Source organism: Choristoneura fumiferana, chromosome 18 (assembly GCF_025370935.1).
Source record: "Choristoneura fumiferana chromosome 18, NRCan_CFum_1, whole genome shotgun sequence".
In the NCBI taxonomy this organism is placed as follows: domain Eukaryota; kingdom Metazoa; phylum Arthropoda; class Insecta; order Lepidoptera; family Tortricidae; genus Choristoneura; species Choristoneura fumiferana.
The window spans coordinates 9,493,834-9,518,526 of NC_133489.1; the positions used below are offsets into that span (position 1 = coordinate 9,493,834).

Below are 24,693 nucleotides of genomic sequence, written 5' to 3' on the forward strand. Positions count from 1 at the left end.
AACCACCTATTTTGGTCTTCGAGCTGCGCTCTTAGTAGATTTTCCTAATTTTCGGACTTCTTCCAAAATTGACATCCGCCGTAATTTATGTACCTATTAATTCCCTTTCACTACATTTTATGCCTATAAGCCACTGAGGCTTGGGTTTTACCGCATATTAATATTCCCGCATATTACTTAAATTTAATCAATAAATAACACACAATACTCGTATATACGATAATTAACAAATAGAAATAAAAATAGAATAAATAATATTATTATTTATTCTATTTTTATTTCTATTTGTTTATTATATTTATATAATTATATTTATCCGTTGCTTAGTACCCATAACACAAGCTTTACTAAGCTTACTTTGGGACTAAGTCAATTGGTGTGAATTGTCCCGTGATATTTATTTAAATTAAATAATACTAAGCAACGGATAAATATAATTATATAGATAGATACATACTTAAATACATATTAAACACCCAAGACCCGAGAACAAACATTCGTATTTTTCTTCCAAGTATCTGCCCCGACACGGGAATCGAACCCGGGACCTCAAGCTTCGTAGTCAGGTTCTCTAACCACTAGGCCATCTGGTCGTCAAAACAAAAAATTCAAGTTCCTTTTTGACATCAACGGATGTTTTTCATTTCTATAAATTGTGTATTATGTTTGTTGAAATAAAGTTTTAATTTAAGTTTGCCCAATGCATAACTCCTTTGATATCTATACTTTACATATCGACCAATGTATCGAAACATTGGCAAATACAATCATGTGTTACGAACGTAGTGAACCGAACCATCTGCTGAAATATTTTGGTTGGATTTTAAATTAAATACCTAATCTTTGTAATAATTTCCTTAGTAAAGGCTGCCTACGGTATCTTCTTAGTAAATAGTGTGTTAATACGTTTGCCGAAGCCTACATTAAACATGTAGGTATGATTAATTAGCAAGTAGGCTAAACCAATTACAAATTTTAATTTTACATTGACAAGTTATACATAGGTTATAACAAGGACGAGGCAGGTAATTATGTGTAGAGCAATTAAAAGCAATAAACAACTCATGGTTTCCAATATTACATATTCATATACTGACTTTGCAAGGCTTTTTAAATATAAGAAACTGATAGCGAGACTGCAATTGTCTGCGCTTTATAAAACCCGGTTAATCTCAATGATGCATTTCATATGAGACTTAATTAACTAGATTAACTGAAATCCATTAGTACATATAACTTTGTGTTAATACTGGTAATGGGTTAGATATTGTTGGAATAGAGATGTTTCTGATTAACAAACTAGTTCGAGCTTATTAAAATAAAATCTGTGGAAGTAAATAGTAATAGGGAACGATTTGTTGATAGGAGCCGGCACTCGCGTTATACGTAATTTAAATATGGAGGTTAACGATGCTCCTATTGGCCGAGAAGTTACCGTCTAGAATTATCAAACAAAACAGAATTGACCTTTTAAGGCCTACGGCTACATCTTGCAATAATTTAAACTCAAAAAAATCCCTGCAAATTGCGTTTTTTTTTTAAGAAATTGTGTGGTAAACCAACACGAGGGTTACCTGAGTTTTGTACCACCACTCTCGCAACACCAGAGGATTGTCCATGCATATGTTGCCAGCTTACAAAGCTACAATAACATATCTCATGTGCCAGTATTCACCGGCGATCTCTCGTCACGCTAGAAAACAGCAGTACAAGCATTACTTAGCGCCAGGATTAGCAAGTATCTAAGATGGTGATAGCGATTCGGACTGATCTTGCACTACTGCTGGTATTTATTCCCGTCCCATGTGGCACACTAACACAGTCCTTTTCCTCTATAAAGAGCGGTATACTGTGAATATTACGCCTAACATCCTACAACACAAGAAGTAGAAAAAAGTCGTCATTGATTGAAACTGAAATGCAGTTTTTGAGTTATTATAGCAATGTTATAGCAATGTGGAACATGAATGGCTAATAGATAAACTGATTTAGATTACTTTCGCCTAGGTATGTTAACCGCGATGAACCGATGAAAATGAATGAATCTAAATGGGTTTTCATAGATCAATCTATGTGCAATATTTTCAGTAAGTACATCTTCTCATTCATACTCGTACATAACTACATCTAGCAAAACTTTTTCGCATTATCAAATGACATTTTAATCTTTTTACCCGATAAGGCTAAGGTTATATTAAGAATCTTACCCTTCGCTTGCCCTCAAGTAAATCTGACTTTGAAGGATTTGTACAATACATATTTATATTGTATTAACTGACACCTTTTTATTTGTAAGTAATTTAAAATGTTTATCTAGAGTCATAATAACGGTATTACTAAGCGGTAGGTTTTTAGTATATTTATTTGATCTCAGACTTTGTGATGGATCATTTTATTTGTTTCTTATCACAATGCCTGTTAAGTTTATTGCTCAGAATATTTGCTAACAATGGTTACAAAATGACTTATTTGTTCTATGAGGGAAATCCAGAAGTTAATTATATTTATCCAGAAACTATAGATCTCACCGTTAAATATACATATTACTATAACTAGGTAAACAAGGTTCACATAATCAAGTACATCTGCCAATTTTTTTTTTGCAAGATGTAAGACTCCACTACAAGTAAAACATAAAAATCCGAAAATGACAGATTCATAAAAAAACTAATGAGATCATAACAAACTTGCTACTACAACTAATCCGACTTACACTTGTTCGAGAGTGAAAACACACCAAAAAATGCAATCCGTTCCAAAAATGGTAAGTAAAGCTTTTTTTTTTGTACGACTGGAAGGCAAACGAGCAAGTGGGTCTCCTGATGGTAAGAGGTCACCACCGCCCATAAACATCTGCAACACCAGGGGTATTGCAAACGCGTTGCCAACCTAGAGGCCTAAGATGGGATACCTCACGTGCCAGTAATTTCACCGGCTGTCTTACTCTCCACGCCGAAACACAACAATGCATACTGCTGCTTCACGGCAGGATTAGCGAGCAAGATGGTGGTAACAATCCGGGCGGACCTTGCACAAGGTCCTACCACCTGCAAAAGCTTTATAATTTTTCTGAAGTTGGTCATTTCAATTTATTTAAACAAAACGCATTATGAAGGTACAATTGAAGGACCTAGGCTAAGTTTAGACTTGAAATATAGGTAAGTTATTTTTAGGATAGTTATCCTAAAAATAACTTACCTATATTTCAAGTCTTGTCCCGGCGGAAGAGTACCCATAAGGCTGGCTGCATTTCTGCGCTGGATCGTGATCCCAATACCTTGGGCAAGAAATGCACCAGCCCTATGGTCATTAGTAATTTCCAATATTTTTTCTTAATTTCTATTCTGATTTATAAAATATTGTTTTATAGAACAGGAGCCGCCAATCAGCAATCATATCACTTGATGTTCAAGTCCCGCCGAATCGTCGAACTGATGGCATAATGAGTTACCCTGTTTGTCGCTGCTCAGAGAGATTGACGGTTAAAAGATAATTTATCTACACCCATATAGTAAATCCTCCATTATGCGTTCAAAAACCACATTACGACAATGGATTATATTATGAACACGGCTGTATCGTAATTACGATAGGAATATCTGTATATACACCATTAATCATTAATAGCACCGGGGCGCATAAGCAGCAGCGCGTCGTCGCGCGCGGTGCGGGCGCAGCTCGTGGGGCAGACATACCCACCTAGTTCTCGTTAATGCAGGTCATTCTCAATGGTTCTTGATCTCATGATAGAGGATTTAATATATGGATATAGATAAAATATTGTATGCAACTGTACGTAATTAGGCCTTAAAACACTCATGTGACCCTATTATGAAATCACACTCATGTTTTAAGGACCCTATTACAGTTGCATAAATAACTATTGTGCAACTCGAAAATACCTTGCCCCTGCCACAATTCTCTACATACAATTTCGCTTAGTTATTCTTTTACTATGGCCCTATTACAGACCATCAAGTCGTACTGTGTGATCGGGTCATTTTAGCCTGAAAGGTTACTTTGGCCATTTGGATTAACTCGAGCCAGGTTTTATTATTTCATTGGAAGCATGACACATTTTAGCTGGCCGCCCACGTTATTCTGTTTTATTACGTTCTTCTATATCAGCCGTTCTCAAAGTGTGCTCCGCGGAGCCCCGGGGCCCCGCAAAGCTTCTCCAGGGGCTCCGCAAAATTGGCAAAATGTACTGGCCATAATTAAAATAAATACTTATGGCGATATAAATGAGTGTAGAGCTTCCCATCAAATTAGTTGTTTTTGATTATTTTAAGGCTCCGGCAAATAAATAGTTTAACAATAGGGTTCCGTCGCTACAAATGTTTGAGAACCGCTGTTCTATTCTATATTATGTAGTTTTCATATAGACCAAAGTTATCTTTCATTGGGTCAAAATATCCCAACCTTACGATACCTACCTATATCTGCTTACTTATTCGCCCCAGAGTACCCGTTTCAGCCCTGCGCGTAATTACTATCGACTCCACCCCGCGCCGCACTCAATGCTCGCATTAACGCAATAAACGAGCATTACAGCGGGTAATGACCCGTCACGCCGTAACATAACTCCGCTTATGCTTTTTCCATTACGTCACAATGATAAAGTGTTATAATATCCAAGAAATTCAAATTATTATTATTATTGGTTGTCTGGAAGAGATCGCTTCTTAGCGATAAGACCGCCTATTGTCTACCTGTTTTTTTTGTAATGTCTCTGTACTGCTTTTGGTGATTAATAAAGAATATTTGTATTGTATTGTATTGTATGTTTTGTGGCATATTTACCTACAACAAGACACAACCACAAATTATAACTCCCTAATACCCCAAGGTCGACCAAAACCAAGACCTGATCCCAAATAGAACCGGGATTAAGAGACAGAACAAGAAGAAAATTATGTAGGTAGTTATTTAGTTTAAGACTCGTCTCTAAACTTCGTAGTTGTACTTAATGTATGGATTACCTAAGTCTCTTGCCGCTACTTCGTTCGCATAAGTAGTAAGATTAATACAACACTAATAAAAAAACAACCATGTCCGTGTTCGGCCAGAGTCACTTTGGAACAAAAAATAACTTCCCTTTTATTCTTTTTCTATTGTAAATTTCTAAAAGGACGCTGTTTTGCAATAATGTGTTAACCCTGATTAATTCTGCAATACAATATCAACCCTTTCCTGTTTCATAAACTTGACGGATAAATGTGATGCCTTCTCGGTTTATTTTGTTCGAATATACGGAGTCGGCATCACATTTATCCGTTAAATAAAATTAATCAATGGGTGATCAAACAGCCCCTTAGAAAATAATTTTAACAGTTGGCATTGTATTGCAATATGACAGTGAGTTGACTCAGTATTGCAAAACAGCGTACTCCCTTCTTATTTAGTGCAACTCTATGCATATAACCCTCCAGGAATGTCTCCAGGATGTCAAGTCCCTAGATCAAGTAGCACATTGTCTGAGTCGCATATTAAAAAAAATCTACTTTACTACCTTTCCGTCAGAAAGTCAGAAAACCCCGAACATAGTTTTAACTAAGTTTTATAGTTACAGAGGTAGAGTCGTTTTGAAACAAAAATAAAAGTCCCTTTTATTGCCAATCCCGTACGAATTTCGAAAAATACCTACGTGTTGCACCTCTGTGATATACTTTAGAAAGATAACTGTCAAATGTAAAGTCTCCGGTTCCATTAATTTAGGCCGTGCATTCTTTGTCAGTCATTCAGACACGTTACTTCTATAGGTATAAATATTTTCATGGCTAATTAATGATGTAAATAATGCCGCACTGCGAAAAGATTATCTGTTCTGTCACCTTCAAACAATTTAAACCAAAGTATTCAATGCATTTCAGTAAAGTGTAGCAAGTAACAATACAGCCTTTTGTTCTTTAAGACGTCGTAATATATTTTTTACATACATATCACGGTTTACGATTCTCAATCTCAATGCATTGGAACATCCTTTGACACTTTTATGACGTCAAAATCCTGTGTTCCAATCCCAACTAAACCGAGAATACTGTTAAAAATATATAAATTATGTTTTCCATGATCATGCTAAGTGCTGCTGCTCTCTTCTAAAGATTTTAAATAGGTACTTACACGTAGCCGTCGTCCCACTCGAAATTGTCCATTAAACTCCAAGCGAAGTAGCCTTTAACGTTGCTTTTGTCTTCGTGTATAGCGTGAAGCAACGCGTTTAGGTAGTGACTGTAGTAAGATACTCTGGCGTAGTCGTCTACACCATCGAAGTCAGCGTAACCATTTTCAGTCACTATTATGGGTATATTGTTATATGTCGTGGTGATCCATTTCAGTAGTCGCCGGAAACCAAAAGGCACCACCTGGAAAAAAGGATGGATCTATGTCACAGTCATATTTATACTTAGGAGTTAGGAGGGTGTTGGTATTACTAAGTAGATGTTAGATTTTAGACGTAGTTAAAAAATATTTTAAAGAATGGATTCAATTCATCGTCATCTCGGGCTATATTATACGTCTCACTGCTAGGCCTCCTCACAGAATGAGAGGACTTGGGCTGTAGTTCCCACGCGGGCCCAGTGTGAATTGGGAGCTTCACACACACTATTGAATTGGTTCGTAGGTGTGCGCGGTGCGGCTTTCCTTACGATGTTTTCCTTCACCATAAAGCTTCAAATTAAATTTCATACATAAATTCCGCAAAAACCCGTGCGAGCCAAGGTTCGAATCGAACCTACGACTCTCTGCTTAAGAGGCTTTAGTCAAAGCACTATGTTATATACAACGACTTACTTGGCTGGAGATTAGTCGGGCTAAATCAACCCTTATATTTTCGAAATTATGATATACCTTTAAATTAAATATTTAAAGAGTAAAAAAATAAGCCAGATTTTGTTGGAACATTAACTTCACCAGATGTCTGGAAAACTATTAAGAAAAATATTCTAAATTCAACTACATATATACAACATATGCATAGTAAGGGGTTTAAAAGTCGTATTCGCCGTCTTAAAGTTGACCACCGTATTAAAATTTCGACTACCCCAAGGTTCTAAATATTTTTTTTAATATAAGGCTTGCCCCATTACCCCCCAGCCAGGTTTGCAGTTTGGTGTGACAGTACTGTAGGAAAGGTATAAGATAAGTTATCTACTTGCATCAAATATCTAAACTAAATGTTAACTAGCTCTAGGACTATTAATAATACTAATAATAATTTTGTTTCTACCTCTCTTCAGTGTGTGTGTGTCAATGTGTCTAGTAACTATTGCAATATTCGTTTAACCACTTTCGTTGCTGACTGTACTTACCGTGGCGGCATATAAGGGGTTAAAACTGGCCAAGAGCGTGTCGGGCACGCTCAGGATAGGATTCCGTAGCCATTACGATAAAAATTAAGGATCAATATTTTTCTAAGGATTTCGTATTGTGTACGGAATCATCCAAATTTAGGTAAATTTTATAATTCGTGCTGTTATTTACTCTTAAACTACTAATAATTCTCTAGCAATCTTATCCGTTATAATTTTCAAATTTTTCCACACATAAGTTTATATTTTAGTGGGGGGGACGCTCAATTTTAATCAAAAAACATTAAAGTTGAATATTTCGCAAAGAGAATCGAAAAATTGTCTTCGAAACCCCTCAACGGTTTTAAAAAACTTATCTAACGATACCTCACACTATAGCGTTAGTTGAGAAAAAAAAAACAGCCCCACATCTATGGGAGATACCTTAAAAAAAAAATTACCGCTTGTCGGCGTGACTGATATGTATACCTATTCATGCGAAATTACAGCTTTCCAGTACTAACGGTCTCTGAGCTTAGCCGCGGACAGACAGGCGGACAGACATGGCGAAACTATAAGGGTTCCTAGTTGACCACGGAACCCTAAAAATTGGTTAATTCCTCTTTGTTTGGCGCAATCACAAAATTGAACAAAAGCGATGCCATCACCGGATCAAATAAGTTAGTAGCACTTGATAGGTATAGGTACTTTTTGTGTAAATGTCCATGCGACCATCTCATTTCGTTAAAATGCAGACTTCTTGACAGACGAACAGATATTCAGTCTATATCCTTATTTAATTTAGGCTATAACAAGCACTTTTGAATGTCAAAAACTTTGCCACCGGCCCAGAAAAACCTGGCGTGATATAATCATTAATTTTATTATATTGTAGTACCTGGGTGACCGAGCTTTGCTCGGGCTAAAACTCTATAAGCGTTTTCCCAGAGATAAAAACAAGCTAAACCGATTAGTCATCCCCGAAAACCCCCACGTACCAAATTTCATCGAAAACGTTGGAGCCGTTTCCGAGATTCTGATTATATCAAGAATTGCTCGTTTAAAGGTAAGTATTAGATATATTATGTAATATAGATAGACAGTTACTTAGAAGGTACGGTATTCTAAAATGTGGGTACACGATAACTACAACCAAAAACGTGGAAATAAATTTAATATGATTTTATGCATGAATCTATAGACCTGTCTTATTGTTATTTCAGCTTGTTTGAAACATTCCGAATTTTACACCGAGCGCACATTTCAGCTACAAAGGCAGCCACTGCTTTGTTTTCGCAGTAGGTACCTATGAATGTGAATAAGTTTCGTGTAGACAATAACGTGCAAATATTATCGAAATGTTGATGTATAATGATGTACCATTTTAACTTCAATACAGACTATTGAAAGGTTTAAAGAAACCACTTCAGTGTAAAAATGTATTGTAAAAAACTTTGCTTAATGGTTTACCTTGAGCCAAGTAGACGACGATCGCGACGGCCACTTAGGATCTTGAACTCTGACGATACCCACGTCATTTTCATGTGACGGTATAGCTCCTACTTCACCATCGGCCATACTTAAAAGATACGTTGTGTAATGATTCAATCCAAAGAAGTCAGCAGTGCCACGAATAAACGCCACCTCTTCTGGGCTAAACTTTGGCAACCGGGAGCGGCTGTAGTTTTGAACACGACTTTTTTCGTCAACAAGCTTTATCAATTCTGGAGGATAATTTCCCTCGGCGGAGTAAACGGGATGCGCGTACCAGCCTACCTGAAATAACACAAACTCTTATTTAATGACTGATACTCTTCTTCTTATTAACCGACTTCAAAAAAGGAGGAGGTTCTATGTTCCAATGTTTTTTTTTATGTATGTTCACCGATTACTCAGTCAATTGTAGACCGATTTTCAAAATTATTTTTTGAATCTAAAGGGTATTCTTCTGAGGTGGTCCCGATGTCACCAAGTCAAGATCTGATGATGGGTTCCTAGGGATATCGAGGGCAAACCTCGAATTTTATAGGCACACCTATGGCGATTTTGGCATTTTTAGTATTAAGATGAGCATTTACATTCAGAAAGTATCATTTGGTAACCTGGACCTGAGGAAGAAGACCGTGATGACCAATTTAACTCATCAAAGCTAAGTAATGCTCGCTCGTCTATAAACGATCATGATTAATATACCTAGATAAGCGACTAAGAAGAAGCTTTAATTTAATGATTCTTTCGAACTGATCTGATGCTGAAGCCAGAAGGTAGGCAACGGAACACTGTTATAAAACAAAGCAAATAAATCGTGTTTGGGCTTAACGGAATTGTTGTGAGATGAACTTTGGCTACGAATCACTAAAAAGTGAGAAATAAAAAAAATAAAAAAAAGTAAAACCGACTCCAAAAAATAAAAAAGAACAAAAAATGGAACCGACTACCAAACCCTTGAAAATATTTTTCTAGGTACGTACTAGCTCGAAGACAGTGACTCAGCACGACCCGGCAGGAGGGATTGAAACCCATAGTACGTAAAAGAGGTAGACGACTATTGTACCACTCCTGCTTTTTATTTAAATTTGGGAGTTTACACTTGTCAGTGTAGCCGATGAATGGCTCTCCACTTCTCTCTACTCAAAGCTACCTTACCCTCTTTATACGACATGACGGTTACCTTCTCCTTTATTTGCTTTGTACAAGGGCGTCGGGCAGGGAGCGCAACGCCCTCTGCCCCCCCAGAAGATGAAGGAATAATAAATAAATAAATATCACGGGACAATTCACACCAATTGACCTAGTCCCAAAGTAAGCTTAGCAAAGTTTGTGTTATGGGTACTAAGCAACGGATAAATATAATTATATAGATAGATACATACCTAAATGCATATTAAACACCCAAGACCCGAGAACAAATATTCGTACTTTTCATTCAAATATCTGCCCCGACACAGGAATCGAACCCGGGACCTAAAGCTTCGTAGTCAGGTTCTCTAACCACATGGCCATCTGGTCGTCCAACCGGTATACCTTCACTTGACCGAATTTCATGTGCTATAATATTCAACCGCCATAATATTGTTTCTTATAAATTCATTTTCACTACTCATTGTTTACCATATTAATCAAATGACAGAATCTTTGTTTCCCATAATATTAATTTCAATAATTTCATTTTTCATAACCATTGTAAGACATAAGTATTACATGCCATAATATCATTTGCCATCCATGTAAATGGTGAATATCGACACTTTAATACTGATAAATCCCATACGTCAAACAAGCCTTTGAGTTAAGTAAATTTTAATCACATAGATTAGGTTACGTTAGAATTGCGACTTTTGATTTGTGCTAGCGAGCGAAGCGAGCGAGCAAGACGATTCGGAGCAGAAGCGACTCAGATAGGTTAGGTTAAGAACATTCGGGCAAATGAAGTTTCAGGCATATGAACTTCGGGCAAATTAAATTATGGCATATAACTTTCGGGCAAACAATAGATAACCCGTCCAACCAACTAGGCCATCTGGTCGTCCACCACTAGGCCATCTGGTCGTCCAAATGCTCACAAACCGTAACGTTTAACCTGTCCCATTGCCCAGGAGCAGCAGGTTATCTATTGTTTGCCCGAAAGTTATATGCCATAATTTCATTCGCCCGAAGTTCATATGCCTGAAAGTTCATTTGCCCGAATGTTTCGTTTACTAGAAAGTTTATTTGATATATTCTTAGTTTCCCGAAAATTTGATGCCATAATGATACGAATGCAATACGTATTGTTTTCCATATTATTAAGTGCAATAATATTATTTAATATAATATTCAAACACCATACTAAATAGTGTTTATTTTGATTACGACTGATTAAAATTGCTTTTTTCTATTACTAATCTATCTATTATCTTTATTATCCGGGCTGCTATAAAAAAAAACCTAACATCGAAGGCTAAGGCGGGAGCAACGCTCCGCTTCGCTCCCGCCTTAGCCTTCTTAACCTATCCTATCTGAGTCGCTTCTGCTCCGAACCGTCTTGCTCGCTCGCTTCGCTCGCTCGTACAAATCAAAAGTCGCAATTCTAACCTAACCTAATCTATGTGATTAAAATTTACTTAACTCAAAGGCTTGTTTGACGTATGGGATTTATCAGTATTAAAGTGTCGATATTCACCATTTACATGGATGGCAAATGATATTATGGCATGTAATACTTATGTCTTACAATGGTTATGAAAAATGAAATTATTGAAATTAATATTATGGGAAACAAAGATTCTGTCATTTGATTAATATGGTAAACAATGAGTAGTGAAAATGAATTTATAAGAAACAATATTATGGCGGTTGAATATTATAGCACATGAAATTCGGGCAAATTAAATTCGGTCGTGAAGGTATACCGGCGCAGCAACTTTGACCTTAAATATATTCTTGGTTTATTTACGTCTGCCCCCCCTTAACACAATCCTAGCTACGCCCTTGGCTTTGTATATTATATTTAATCCTCGGCCTCCTTCTTTTTCGCTTAACTTCCCCTTTTCCTTCTAAAATTAACTAATCCTTATTCTAATGTCGCTCAAATCTGAAGACCCGTTATGGTCGAGTCTTCCTCGGCGAATAATTCATTGTTAAGTAATATCAGAATACTGAAATTTTCAAGAGATCTCGCAGTTTTACCGTTACTCTTGATTAAGCAAAAAAAGTAATTGCCCTAATTGAGCATGGATGTCAAGGGCTTGAACGTGACGATAAAAGGCGGTTAACTGTTCAGCAACAGCGATCATTTACTCGACAATAAGGTGACATGAATACATTGCTATAGAGTCTTAGTGCCTGAGGGTAATAATATGGTAATACATACAGTTAATACGGTCACTCATAACTCACTATGTGAAACTAAAATATAACGTTTTTTGTACGAAACATATTCTTGTTAATCGACTTCAAAATGCAATATATAATGCATTATAAATACTAAATAATCTTTATTATGTGTAGGTACAACAAAAAAGATAGACAAGCAAGAAAAACTGAACCAAACTAAAAATTTACAAAAAAATATTAAGTACCTATCGCTAAAGTTTTTCTTAAACTAATGTACCTACGAGTATATATAGTAGAAGTGTAAGGATTGAGTTTTTTTTTTTTAAGTCCGATCCGAGTCCGGTCCGAAGATCGATTTTCGAAAGTGGTGAAAAATTGTGCTGAATTCGAAGTACCGAACAGGTGGCAAATTACAATTATGGGTATTTTCGAGTGATGTGATTCCAAAATAACATAAATTGGTCCGATGAAGCCATTTTGGTGTCAGTGTCAATCGACTAATTGCATGATGATCACGAAAAGCCACAACAATACTTTGTCCGTTCCGCGTGCGTGAACACTATTATATTATTAAGTACAATTAAGGTCATTATGTAATTGTACGTTACCAAGACGTCAAAAACATTTTATATATGTTTACACCACTAACCTAACAATAACGTTCGTGTGCACATATATCTGACGCGATGGCTGTACCGAAATTAATGACCTCGACTGTACCTAGTTACCCACGTAACGAGCAAATAGGGTAAATATTTTTGCACTTACATGCGTCTTCAAATACAATTCAGCTGCTTCTTTATCTCTCTCAGAATTAGTCTTAGGTTCCGCCCAATTAGAATCTAGAGACAAGCCGATTTGACCTAAAACAAAGTAGATATATGTATGTAGGTAGCCAAAAACTTAAAAGACTTATATTTAGGATTCAACTTTTTCTATTTCCAGTATTAAATTACCTCCATACAAAGAGTGATATTCCCGTCTGTATAGATGATACACGTTAGCGTGTGCTTTCAAAAGGTTGTGCGTGCACAGGTACTCCGCGATGCCGTGACGGTTCAGCACGGGCGCTCTGTACGTGCCTCCATAGCCTTCCAAACAAGTTTGCATTGGCTCATTGAAAGTCACCCAATATTTTACTTTATTGGCAAAATTGTCGAAAAGAATCTTAGCGTAATCGGTATAATAGTCCACGATGTGCGCGTTCGTCCACCCTCCAATTTCCTGGAGTCTTTGCGGAAGGTCCCAGTGATAAATCGTCACCATGGGAGTAATGTTGTACTTGATGAGTTCATCGATTAAATTGGTGTAATACTGTATGCCCAGTGGATTCACTTCGTTCGCTAGACCAGTAGGCAACACTCTGGGCCATGATATGGAGAACCGATAAATATCTACGCCAAGTTCGTGAACCATTTGAGCGTCTCGCTTGTAGAGGTGGTAGGAGTCAGCTGCCACGTCCGCATTTGATCCGTCTTTTACAAAACTTTTGTTAGTGTGCACTAAATGATCCCATATACTTGGAGATTTACCTGAAATTAATTATTCAAATTTAATTCAATCGAAGTAAAAATTAGTACTTAGTTCATTTTTTGTACACAAATTACACGTATTATTACATAATACATACTTATGTATAATGTATTAGTATTATTTGTATTATATAATGATATTGTTACCGTCTAAATTCCATGCGCCTTCAATTTGTACCGCAGCGGTCGACACGCCAAAGTAGAAATCCTTTGGAAACGTGAGGTTTGAACGCGATCCGCCAGAAAAATTTAATATTTCTGCGTACCTGTAACAAAGATACATTCATTATATAACTACTTCGAGCTATATTAAATCCCATTTACCACAGAGATCCGTAAATTAGACACAAAGCACACAAACCAACATTGGAACATGTGAAACTTGTGAAACTATGTAATAATTTGTTTCCGGATGTAAACAAACAAGACGTAACGACTAGTAACTAGGCTACATAGTATCATGTTCTGCTCTGTTCTGTTACTTAAGTAATTTTGCCATTTCTCTTTTTGAACAGTAAGCCTACTAAGTAATCAGTGTCGTTATAAAGTTGCTTCAATTTTATTGCGTCTGGTGATTGTCGACTTACTATTAATAAATATAATATTTTATCTGCTTTCAATTTATTTCTTACTATTCTTATAAATTAAACGGTTCCCGCATGTTTACGCATATTTTTCAAAAAAATTAACCACGGTCTTAGAGACAATTATTATAATTATCGAAAGTTTTATTAAATAGCACTAATAAAAGCAAATTAATAAGTAGTTAAACATTAATGTCGGCCGTCATCTTGGCAGCCAAGCAATCAAAAACCGCTGAATGAAACACGTTTCTTTTATGACGACTCCCTTTTTTAATTTGTAACTTTATTTTATTTTTAGTATTTGTTGTTGTCGCGGCCACTGTAATACATAATCTGTGAAAATTTCAAGTGCCTAGCTATTACGGCTCAAGAGAGAGCCCTGTGCCAGAAGGACAGACAAACAGACAGACAGACAGTCAGACAGACAGACAGACAGCGGAGTCTCAGTAATAGGGTTCCGTTGGCACCCTTTGGGTACGAAACCCTATAAATGCAGAAAATAGTTACTTATAGAATACAGAAAAAAACCGGCCAAGAGCGTGTCGGACACGCCTAAAATAGGGTTCCGTAACCATTACGAAAAAATAAAGTAATTTTTGGCATTTTGGCTCCGGAATCTTAAAAACCTATAAGTCTATGGTATTTAAAGTAGGTGTAGAACGTAGGCATAGGAAATTTCCGTAATTTCTTGGAAAGTACGGAACCTACACCACGCGAGTTTAACTCGTTCCCTCTTGTTTTTACGGAACCCTAATATCACATTTCTGTCCGTCCGTTCGGTTATTTTACGCTCAGGAAAGTGTTCAGATAACAAACTGAAATTAATATCAAATACTCAAGTCGGCTATCCCTTAGAGCAGTGAAAAGCTGAAAAATCAAACTTCTAAGTTAACGCACGCAATTAAAAGATACAGTCATTAGAAAAAGTATTTCCATACAATTGTCGGAGAATCAAAACCTATAGGGTACTTCCAGGTAGCTCTTATAGCACAACCAATATGAATGTGTCTTTGTTATTAACCAAACTAAAATCACTCCACACTGCGTAGGTATATTTTGCTCAGCAGGGTTCAGCTAACACTGGATATTCATAGATAAGTACCTACATATTTGTACGGATCCCTCGACGCGCGAGACTCACACAGCCGGGTTTTTTTTTTCAAATAAGTTCAACGTACTGATGACTGACCAAATGACCGCGTATACTAATTAAGTGCTTATTTAAAAATTACATAAGCTGAACCTGTATTTTTTTATTATCAAGGCTCTGTTTGGTGAGACCACCAAGTAGCTCCATTTCATAAGGTTGGGCTACATTCTATATAATTAATTCAATTTGGTTAGGTATTCAAGATATTGCTTATCGGAAAGGAAGGCTGAATAAAACAAGACTTTTTACTTGTTTAAATAATGTAGCACTTAAGTATTACGGGTCAAGGTTAACAAGCCGCCGCAATATATTTATTGTGTCTCTGTTGTGAACTAGACTAAAAAACGGATTTAAAACGGAATTTTAAAACATATTGTTTCCGAATAAACTGCTTTTTCACCTCAGCACCTCAAACAGGCAGGTTTTGCTATGAGAAAACAGTGAGCAAAATAGCATTTTGCTCACTCCGTGACACAAAGTAACTTTTTAATTATCTTTTTTTTTTAATGCTGAGGGACAGTGCTGGGTCTATACTCACTGAATTGTGAATTCCAAAGGTTTGAACTTCACTTTGATCTGTCCCTTTCACTTCAGCACGAAAAAAGCGAGCGATAGGATCAAATTTTTTGATTACAATCTTAAATTAAATTTATGGTATTATAAATATATCGATACCTAATAAATAATAAATTACATGACAACGGAATATTTCCAAAATGAAAATTTTCTCGCTCTTTTAATAAAGTATGCAACTATACAACCTCGTCGTACGAAAGCCGCTTCTCTTGTTTTTTTTTATAAAATATTTACGTATACTGCCTACTGCCTACCTCTTTTAGTTGGAATAAATATTTGTCAAATTGAATGAATTTGTAACAAATCTATTTATGTTAATGTAATAGAAATCTTAATAAAATCATATCATCATCATCACCATCATCATCAGCCTATAGCAGTCCACTGCTGGACATAGGCCTCCCCCAAAGAACGCCATTGCGCCCTGTCCTCGGCTAGAGACATCCAGCTTCTACCAGCAGCCTTTCGCAAACAAATCGTCACCCCACCTGGCCGGAGGGCGCCCTACACTACGTTTGCCAAGACGCGGTCTCCACTCAAGAACTCATTGCTCCAACGTTTGTCGGTTAAATAAAATCATACCTATATTGATTTAATAACACACAACACACACACAAACATAACGCCTGTACCTAATTCCCAAATGGGGTACACAGAGTACACGAAACGTTACCGCTTCGGATCCACTTTTAGCAATTTTAGGTTTTAAGTTTGACAAAAACGGTACAATAGTGACAGGTTGCTGGCCTAATAATAACATTTTGGTTTAATAAAATTTATAATAAACTAGCTTTTGCCCGCGGCTTCGCTCGCGTTAAATTTGGGGTAACATAGATTTCATTTCTACGAATCTTTTTTTCGTGTTTTCATTGATTTTTTTGGAAGATTATATATGGAAATACAACAGACAGACGTTTCATGCAGATGGTGCAAATTTTCAAATTAAAAAATCAACCTACATAATCATAATTCATACCAACTTTGAACTCCAGCTGTTTCACATATTCAGGAGTAGAATTTACTCCCTAGGGACTAAAGTACTCACTTTACTCCCGCCTCGTAAGGCTATATTGATTGACCTACTTTTAGAGCATTGGGAAGTGAAAAATATTTTTACATAAACCATTATGTGCTTTTTAGTAGACTTTGATTATCTTGTCTATCATAATTTAATTTTATTGTAAATATAATCAAGAAAGTGTTTATATAGCAGGACTACGAAAGTGAACGTACAACAACGTGATTGTTTCTCTTATGCAACCTTAACTCAATCTACGTATTATCAATTTGATTACGCATGTGCCATTTGTTAATTTTCTTAAGTATGTCATTGTCGATACATATTAAAGTAGCTGCTTCCACTGGTAAACCTTCACTGTCTGCGCAAATTATTCCTTAACTAAAGTAATTAAAATGGAATAATTAACAGTTTGTGTTAACGATCACCGCATAAATACTTGAAAAAAAAACAACATGGCTATTCAATTAGGTATTTACGCGATTTCTAGTGACAGGAAGGCCATATTTAACATTCCTTGATAATCAATCATAGCATTGAAGTACCCAATACTTAACCCAATTATATTCATATTAAAGATATATAATTCCAAAAGAGTACGAGTATGATGCAGAATGTCCTGCAGAACCGAATAAAATTAACCTCATTTTTCGCAGAGACCTTTTAACTTTTATTTCATTAAAGCAACCTTCGCCTGAGCTAACTAATTCCCTCGGTTAAGAAGATATGTAAATTTATTCGATATTTGTAGCCATCGATATTTCATTAAATAAAAACATTTCGCCAACATTTTAAATATTATATTAAATAATAATATACTTATTAAAATATTCAAATTCCTAACTGACCATGGCTCGTCATTTGGTGTATGTCTTGCAAAAATTATAAATGTTGTGGACCAAGTAAATCGGTGAATTTTTATAATGCCCGGGAATTATGAAAAATGACCAATATGAGATGGCAATTTGATAATAACCATTCAAATAATTAGATTGCCCGGGCATTAAGGTCTATCACCTATTGGGCAGAGTAATAAAAATATGTGCTTCATTACTATTATTTATATTTTTGACATAAACTTCCTTCGTTTTATAGATGAATTAATAAAATTAATAAAAAATAAATATTGTACACCGTGCATGTGTGGTAGATTACGGTCATGTTATGAATTATCAATAACTATATGTTGTACCCGTTATCACAATAAATATATTATGATTATGATTGATGATAATTGATGATGCATTTTCCTATATAATTAAATATCTAGCAAAATCCGTAAAGTAAATTATCTATAATAGTTTTATTAAATTCTGGCACTCGCTCGTCGCACCTAATTTTCAGATTCATTGAATCAGACTTCAGTTGGCCAAAAATAATTTGTAATAAAATTGCCCAACGATCATGTAGCAATATTCATAATGACCGGACAATGTGATAAATAAGTTTAGATAATATATCACTTTGCCCGGTATAGCTTGTCAATACCCAAGCATTTTTTTTTTTTTATTCGACTGGGTGGCAAACGAGCAAGTGGGTCTCCTGATGGTAAGAGATCACCACCGCCCATAGACACCTGCAACACCAGGGGGATTGCAGATGCGTTGCCAACCTAGAGGCCTAAGATGGGATACCTCAAGTGCCAGTAATTTCACCGGCTGTCTTACTCTCCACGCCGAAACACAACAGTGCAAGCACTGCTGCTTCACGGCAGGATTAGCGAGCAAGATGGTGATAGCAATCCGGGCGGACCTTGCACAAGGTCCTACCACCTGCAAAAATAATAAATAATGCCCTTATTAAACACTTGGTCCATAACTTATACATAGCTGGAAAAAACTAAATTTATAGAATCGATTCGATAGTTCCATACACATCCACACACATGGACATACTTAAAAACTTTCGCATTTATAATATTAGTAGGATTTATTATACATATAAGTATTCTGAGCAAGGACCTCCCCACCCCCACTGGACATCCACAACGCTCGGTCTGGCGCAATGTCAGTGTCAGCCAGTCCTTTGTATACGCGTCATGATGGCGCAAGCGCAACCACACCTGAGACAGCTGACGGCGATGGTAGGATGCTACAGAGTAGCGGCGTCTTTAGCCCATGTAGCGCCTGTGTGCAATTATTACTTTAGCGCCATTTAGGAAGCGCGCGGTCAAAATGCAATAGGTACAAAGTGCCGCGGCCGGCGCCCCTAACACCGCTGCGCCCGTGTGCAACGCACACCCTGCACTATAGGTAAAGACGCCTCCAAAACCAAAATCTGTACAGACGACTACAAAAACATGTCAGTAAATAGTTTCTAGGGTTCCGTACCCGAAGGGTGACAAACGGAACCCTATTATTACTGTCGCTTCGCTGTCAGTCTTTCTATCTGTCACGGGTCTGAATATCAAGAATCATCATAGATAGACAGCTGAAGTTTACACATAATGTGCATTTCTATTGCTGCTACAACAAAAAAAATCCATAACTATAATTATTAGAGAATTCAAATTGGGCATGCAACTAGGTAATACTAAGTAACAGCTAAAAACAATTTTCATGATTTATCCAAATTCCCACGGGATAGGGAATAAATGGGATTTATTTTATATTTTCGCTTCAAAGTGGTCCTAACTCATTAATTATAAATATTGGAGACTGCCAAATTGCAGATAGATAATAGATAATACTAACAGGTAAAAACTGTTTCAAAGATTTTCCGAAAATCCCATGGGATAAAACGAATAAAGAGGATTTTATAGGAATACCAACTGAATCATAAAACGCACAAGCTAACTAATAAAACTAAGGACTGGAAATTTGGCAAACTGATGTAAATCTGGTAAAAATACAATAATTTCGCAGTGACATATCCTGCTCATCCTGACCAGGAACATCATTAGTTCATATTACTGTCTGTTTCTTGCATGGTGATTTGCTCAGAAAAACCAGAAAAATAAGACCATCACTGGGAATCGAACCCAGGTCAGGTGTTATTTTTAAAATTTTAGTACTATTATTAAAATTTCTTACTTTTACTTTATATTTGTACGCCAACAGGCAAAACATAGTGATACACACTGTATTTTTTTCCACCTGTACTTTGTTTACCTATGTTTTACAAATAAATAATTCTGATTCTGATTCTCCATAGAAACGAACTCCCCAAAAGTTGATGGCACACACAAAAGACTTTACGTAATTGTTAAATTTCAATGACAATGCGTTTATATGATATACGCCACCTGATGCTGCAGCCAGGGTCGACTGCTGATGACGGATGTACTCAAGGGCTGATAGCATAGCACAGATTCGAAGATTTACATGTACGTTCAACGAACTGACAGAATTACTTTGCTCTCCCGCGACCTTTATGATAGCTACTTTTATGCATGAAATGTGTTTTCATGCAGTTCCTCCGCCTCCACACTGTATGAACACACACAAATCACACAAATCCATCTATCACCACCACCACGTTGCACTGACGCGTTTCGAACTCAACCAGAAACAGAACTCATCTTCAGAGCAACACACAACCGTTCATCATGCTAAAGTGTGGAGGTGGAGGAATGCATGAACAAACTAATTGTTTTAGTTCATTGATATAGATCTATGCAAAGTACCAAGCGCCTGATTCAATGAATTATGTACGTTCAGTTTTGATGTACACATCACATGAGACTAAAATATACATATATGTATAGCTAAAAATATGAAAATAAAGTTTTCAAAAACAGCTATAACTTAAATATGCTCTAAAAAAATCAAAATAAACATTAAATACCTACGCCAAACCAATCAACTCATTAACGCGACACGATTTATTTATAATTCTATACCTAACCCTACCTGAACAGTACTTACTATGACTGGCTGACTGACAGACAACGCATAGCCAAAACTACTGGTGCTAGAGACTTGAAATTTGTCATAGATGGACCTAAACTAATATAGAGGTGCACTAGGGAAATATTTTTAGAAAATCCCATGGAATAGGAAATAATCTCAACTTTGTTTGTTTCTTTGTTTGTTGGGGGTACTCTCCGAAACCACTGAGCTGATTTGAATAATTCTTTTACCAATAGAAAGCTACACTGTCCCTAATTGACATAGACTACTTTTTTTATATGAAATTTCTGCAAAATAAAAAATAAGTGAGTTCAATTTCGGGGCAGATTTTCAAAATTCTTTCAATAATAGAAAGCTACAATGTGTCTCTCATTGACAATTAAGAATATCAAAATAGATCATAACAGTAATTCATTTCCCGCAGGAACTTTACAATTTCTCGGGATATAGTCCTATATCGTGTATGAAGTCGCGGGCAAAAGAAACGCGTAGTACTTTAAGGTTTTCCTAAATTCCACCCCTGAATCAGCGAAACAGGGTTTCAAAGTTGGTACGAATTATAATTAATTAGGTAGGTAGGTACGCATTTATGTTTGTTGATTTTTGAATTCCAAAATTTGCACAGTCTGTCTAAAGCAACGTCTGTCTTTATTTGTAATTCCATGTAATCCTCCGAAAAATCAATCAAAACACGAAAAAAGGATCGCAGAAAGTAAATGTATGTTACCCCAAATTTAATGCGAGTGAAGCCGCGGGCAAAAGCTAGTTTATAATATATTTGTAGTAGACTGTATGTACTGTAAACCGGCCCGCGCACCGACGCGCCTTGATGCAACAAGCACACGACTACGAGAGCCGAGGCGCGTGCGCCGCGACCGAAGACTCGCCCATTTGCCCGGCAGCTCCGTCCCACTACACACACATTCACACGCATTTTCTGTTGAGCTCAAATATTGTCACGTGATCGGGGAATAAAATTATTATTTTATCAGCTAGTTGCATTTAATTCTGATCTCCTTTTAACAGTACATGATGTATACATACAGTCTACTGCAAATATATTAAATACTAGCTTCTGCCCGCGACTTCGTCTGCGTAGATTTTCATATTTACACAATACTCCATACTACAGTCGAACCATTCTAGTCCCAAGTACTGGCGGGTACTGCCTTTTTGCAACTCTATAAAACTGTAAATATTTAGTATTTATTTATTTGGCAAAAAACATAAAATACATAAAGCCTTATTCTAATAAGTCTTACAATATTATGCACCCTGGTAGGGTATAGCCACATTTATGATAATGTTATCTAATTCTATTAGGCAACTAAAAAGTAAGATATCCTACGTATTTGCATTAGGTAAAGCTTAAAAACTACGGTTACATTATGCTATAAATTAAATTAGACTGTTATATTCTATATTCTGTTTACAAATGTTTACAAATTTCAGGATTTATTTCAGGAAAATCGTGTAAAACCCTTTAGGTTTGGTTAGGTTAGCTTAATAAAAATCCTAAAATATTTATATACTCAGTGGCACAGAATTTGACCCACTCTACATACAAGAATGACAGTTTTTGTATAATGTTCGCTTTTCAGAAAGTGCTTATTCTCAAAATGTCTGTAACCCGATGTAACCTTAAACAATCCGCCTTCTTATAACGTTGGCATTCCAGAAAAGTCTTATTCCCAAAATGTCTCCAATCATGGTCTTCAAATTTCATCTAAACGTCATTATTAATGTTATCTTGACTGCGAGTAATTTTATATTAGGTATAGATATTTATGTTATCAAAGAGTAAGTATGCAAGCAATTAAAGCAATAAAACATTGATTTGAAAATAAAGCAGACATTATGGGAAAACAAACATAACAAGACTACTTATAGCCTATTTAAAAAAGTGAACATAACGGGAAAACAGAAATTATGGTAATGCTAATATTAAAGGAATGTAAACATTATGAATAGACGACTTCCTGAGATTGTACACATTTTAAATAGCAGACATTTTGAGAAAGCTGACAAAATAGAAGTGCTAACATTGTGAAAACGCAGACGTTTTGAGAATTGTACATTTTAGGAAAACAGACATTTCAGGCCTGAGCCTTGCAGCACCATCTGATAGTTTAGTATGGTACTCGAAGTCGTTGAAAAAAAGTCTGCACCTCTTTCCTAAGAAGCGTCATAAGATTCAGGTGCAAACTAAACTCAATCGAGTATAGTGGCTACTTCCCCTTTTGGGAGTTGAATTTTTATAGCCTATAACTTGGCCGGGGATTTTCTCGACAGATTAATAAAATTTGCATCAAAATCCGTTCAACCGTTTTCACGTGATGCGCGGTCAAATAAACGACCAACAGATAAACAGACAAAAAATCTAAAAACTGTTGGAACGTGTTCTGTTATCGATTCTATCCCCAGCCAACTTTTTTTCTGATATCTTCCATGCACAGACTTTCAACCCTCTTCGGCTTTATTTATATGTATAGATGTATAGAAAAGAAATAGAAATAAAATATAGAATAGAATAGATCAAATATAATACATATGTATGTATGTATGTAAACTCTATTGTACAAAAGAAAAGAAACAAAACACAACTGACAAACTTGAGATACTTTACTGTACGAATAAGAATAGATACGAGCCCAGAAAGCTACAAGATAAATACAATCAAAGTTGTACCTATATTGTGTTCCAATCCAATTTATGACAAGCGTAAACAAAGACGCCATTAACACGACCATAAATATTTAGTGATGTGAAAACCTGTTCAGTAAATCGATTATTTATTAATTGAATAGATCAATGTATTTTTGTCTATTTATTATTTAAAATACTTGATTTAATTTCAAAGACTAAACAGTAATAAACATTCAAAATACACATTAATTCAATTCAATTATAAAAGCAGTAACTATTTTTTAATTTTAAGGAAAGTAAATAAAAATCGCTTATTCATCCGCGCATTAATCGATTTTTAAAATGTCAAATTTTCCACCATCTCTACGCTATATCTATGCTATTACAGATTATACACATGTTTCAATCAAGAAATAACGTCAGATTTTGACGAAGGTTTTTCAACTGTAAAATAAATATTGAAATCAAGTGAATTTTGGTGACAGGCTTAGCCTAGTGTGAAACCAACGGAAAGCCTTCTTGTAATTTGTTTTTGCTTTTAATAAACCATTTTGTTTTTTTTTTAAACTGAATTTTGGTGAAAAAAGTGATTAGACATCTAGTTAAAAGACACGAATTATATTTAAATGTGTTATTGATTCGATCCAGTGGGTTTTATACAGAATTTTGATGAAATCGTTTTTTTTACACTTTTAATAAATTAGACAAGCTTACAACGTTTACCTACACTATTCGTAAACTTTTTAATTAAATCTGTTGCAATAAATTAAATGATGGTTTTTCTGCAATAACGCATAAGTAATCTTGCGAGTTTATTAATTGTGATCTCGTTTGCAAACTACGTATTGCTGTACGCGGAATTTGGGTTGGGGTCAAGTTTACCACATGCCTATCTCCTAACTTGAGTTTATTTTACATTTTAAATAGTACCTATTGACCTACAAAATCAGAAATAGAATTTGGGTCGCAAAAGATACACAAAATCGGCCAAGAAGTCGTACCCGCACACGAAGGGTTCCGTACCGAAAAAAACACGTTTCTTACTCTTATACTGTAACCCCCATTGAAGTAGTTTTTAATTTTTTTTTCTTCTTGTTGTAGCGGCCATAGTGATACACATTTTGTGAAAATTTCAAGTATTTATCTGGTCTAATAATACAGCCCTGTGACAGATGGTCGGACGTAAACGGCCCAACAAACTGACCGACAGCAGCAGATGCGTAGCTCCC

The 24,693-nt window shown here is 36.0% G+C and overlaps 1 protein-coding gene across 1 annotated transcript in view; it reads right to left on the reverse strand.

The window, feature by feature from the left end:
- Nucleotides 1–24,693, reverse strand: part of LOC141438032 (myrosinase 1-like) — a 29,709-nt gene that overhangs the window by 1,551 nt on the left and 3,465 nt on the right. The window contains exons 2-6 of the mRNA XM_074101670.1: nucleotides 13,787–13,905; nucleotides 13,064–13,639; nucleotides 12,876–12,970; nucleotides 8,763–9,068; nucleotides 6,124–6,365 (exon numbers count right to left, since the gene is read on the reverse strand). Coding sequence (XP_073957771.1) covers nucleotides 6,124–6,365; nucleotides 8,763–9,068; nucleotides 12,876–12,970; nucleotides 13,064–13,639; nucleotides 13,787–13,905 — 1,338 coding nt within the window. The remainder of the gene's footprint in view (nucleotides 1–6,123; nucleotides 6,366–8,762; nucleotides 9,069–12,875; nucleotides 12,971–13,063; nucleotides 13,640–13,786; nucleotides 13,906–24,693) is intronic.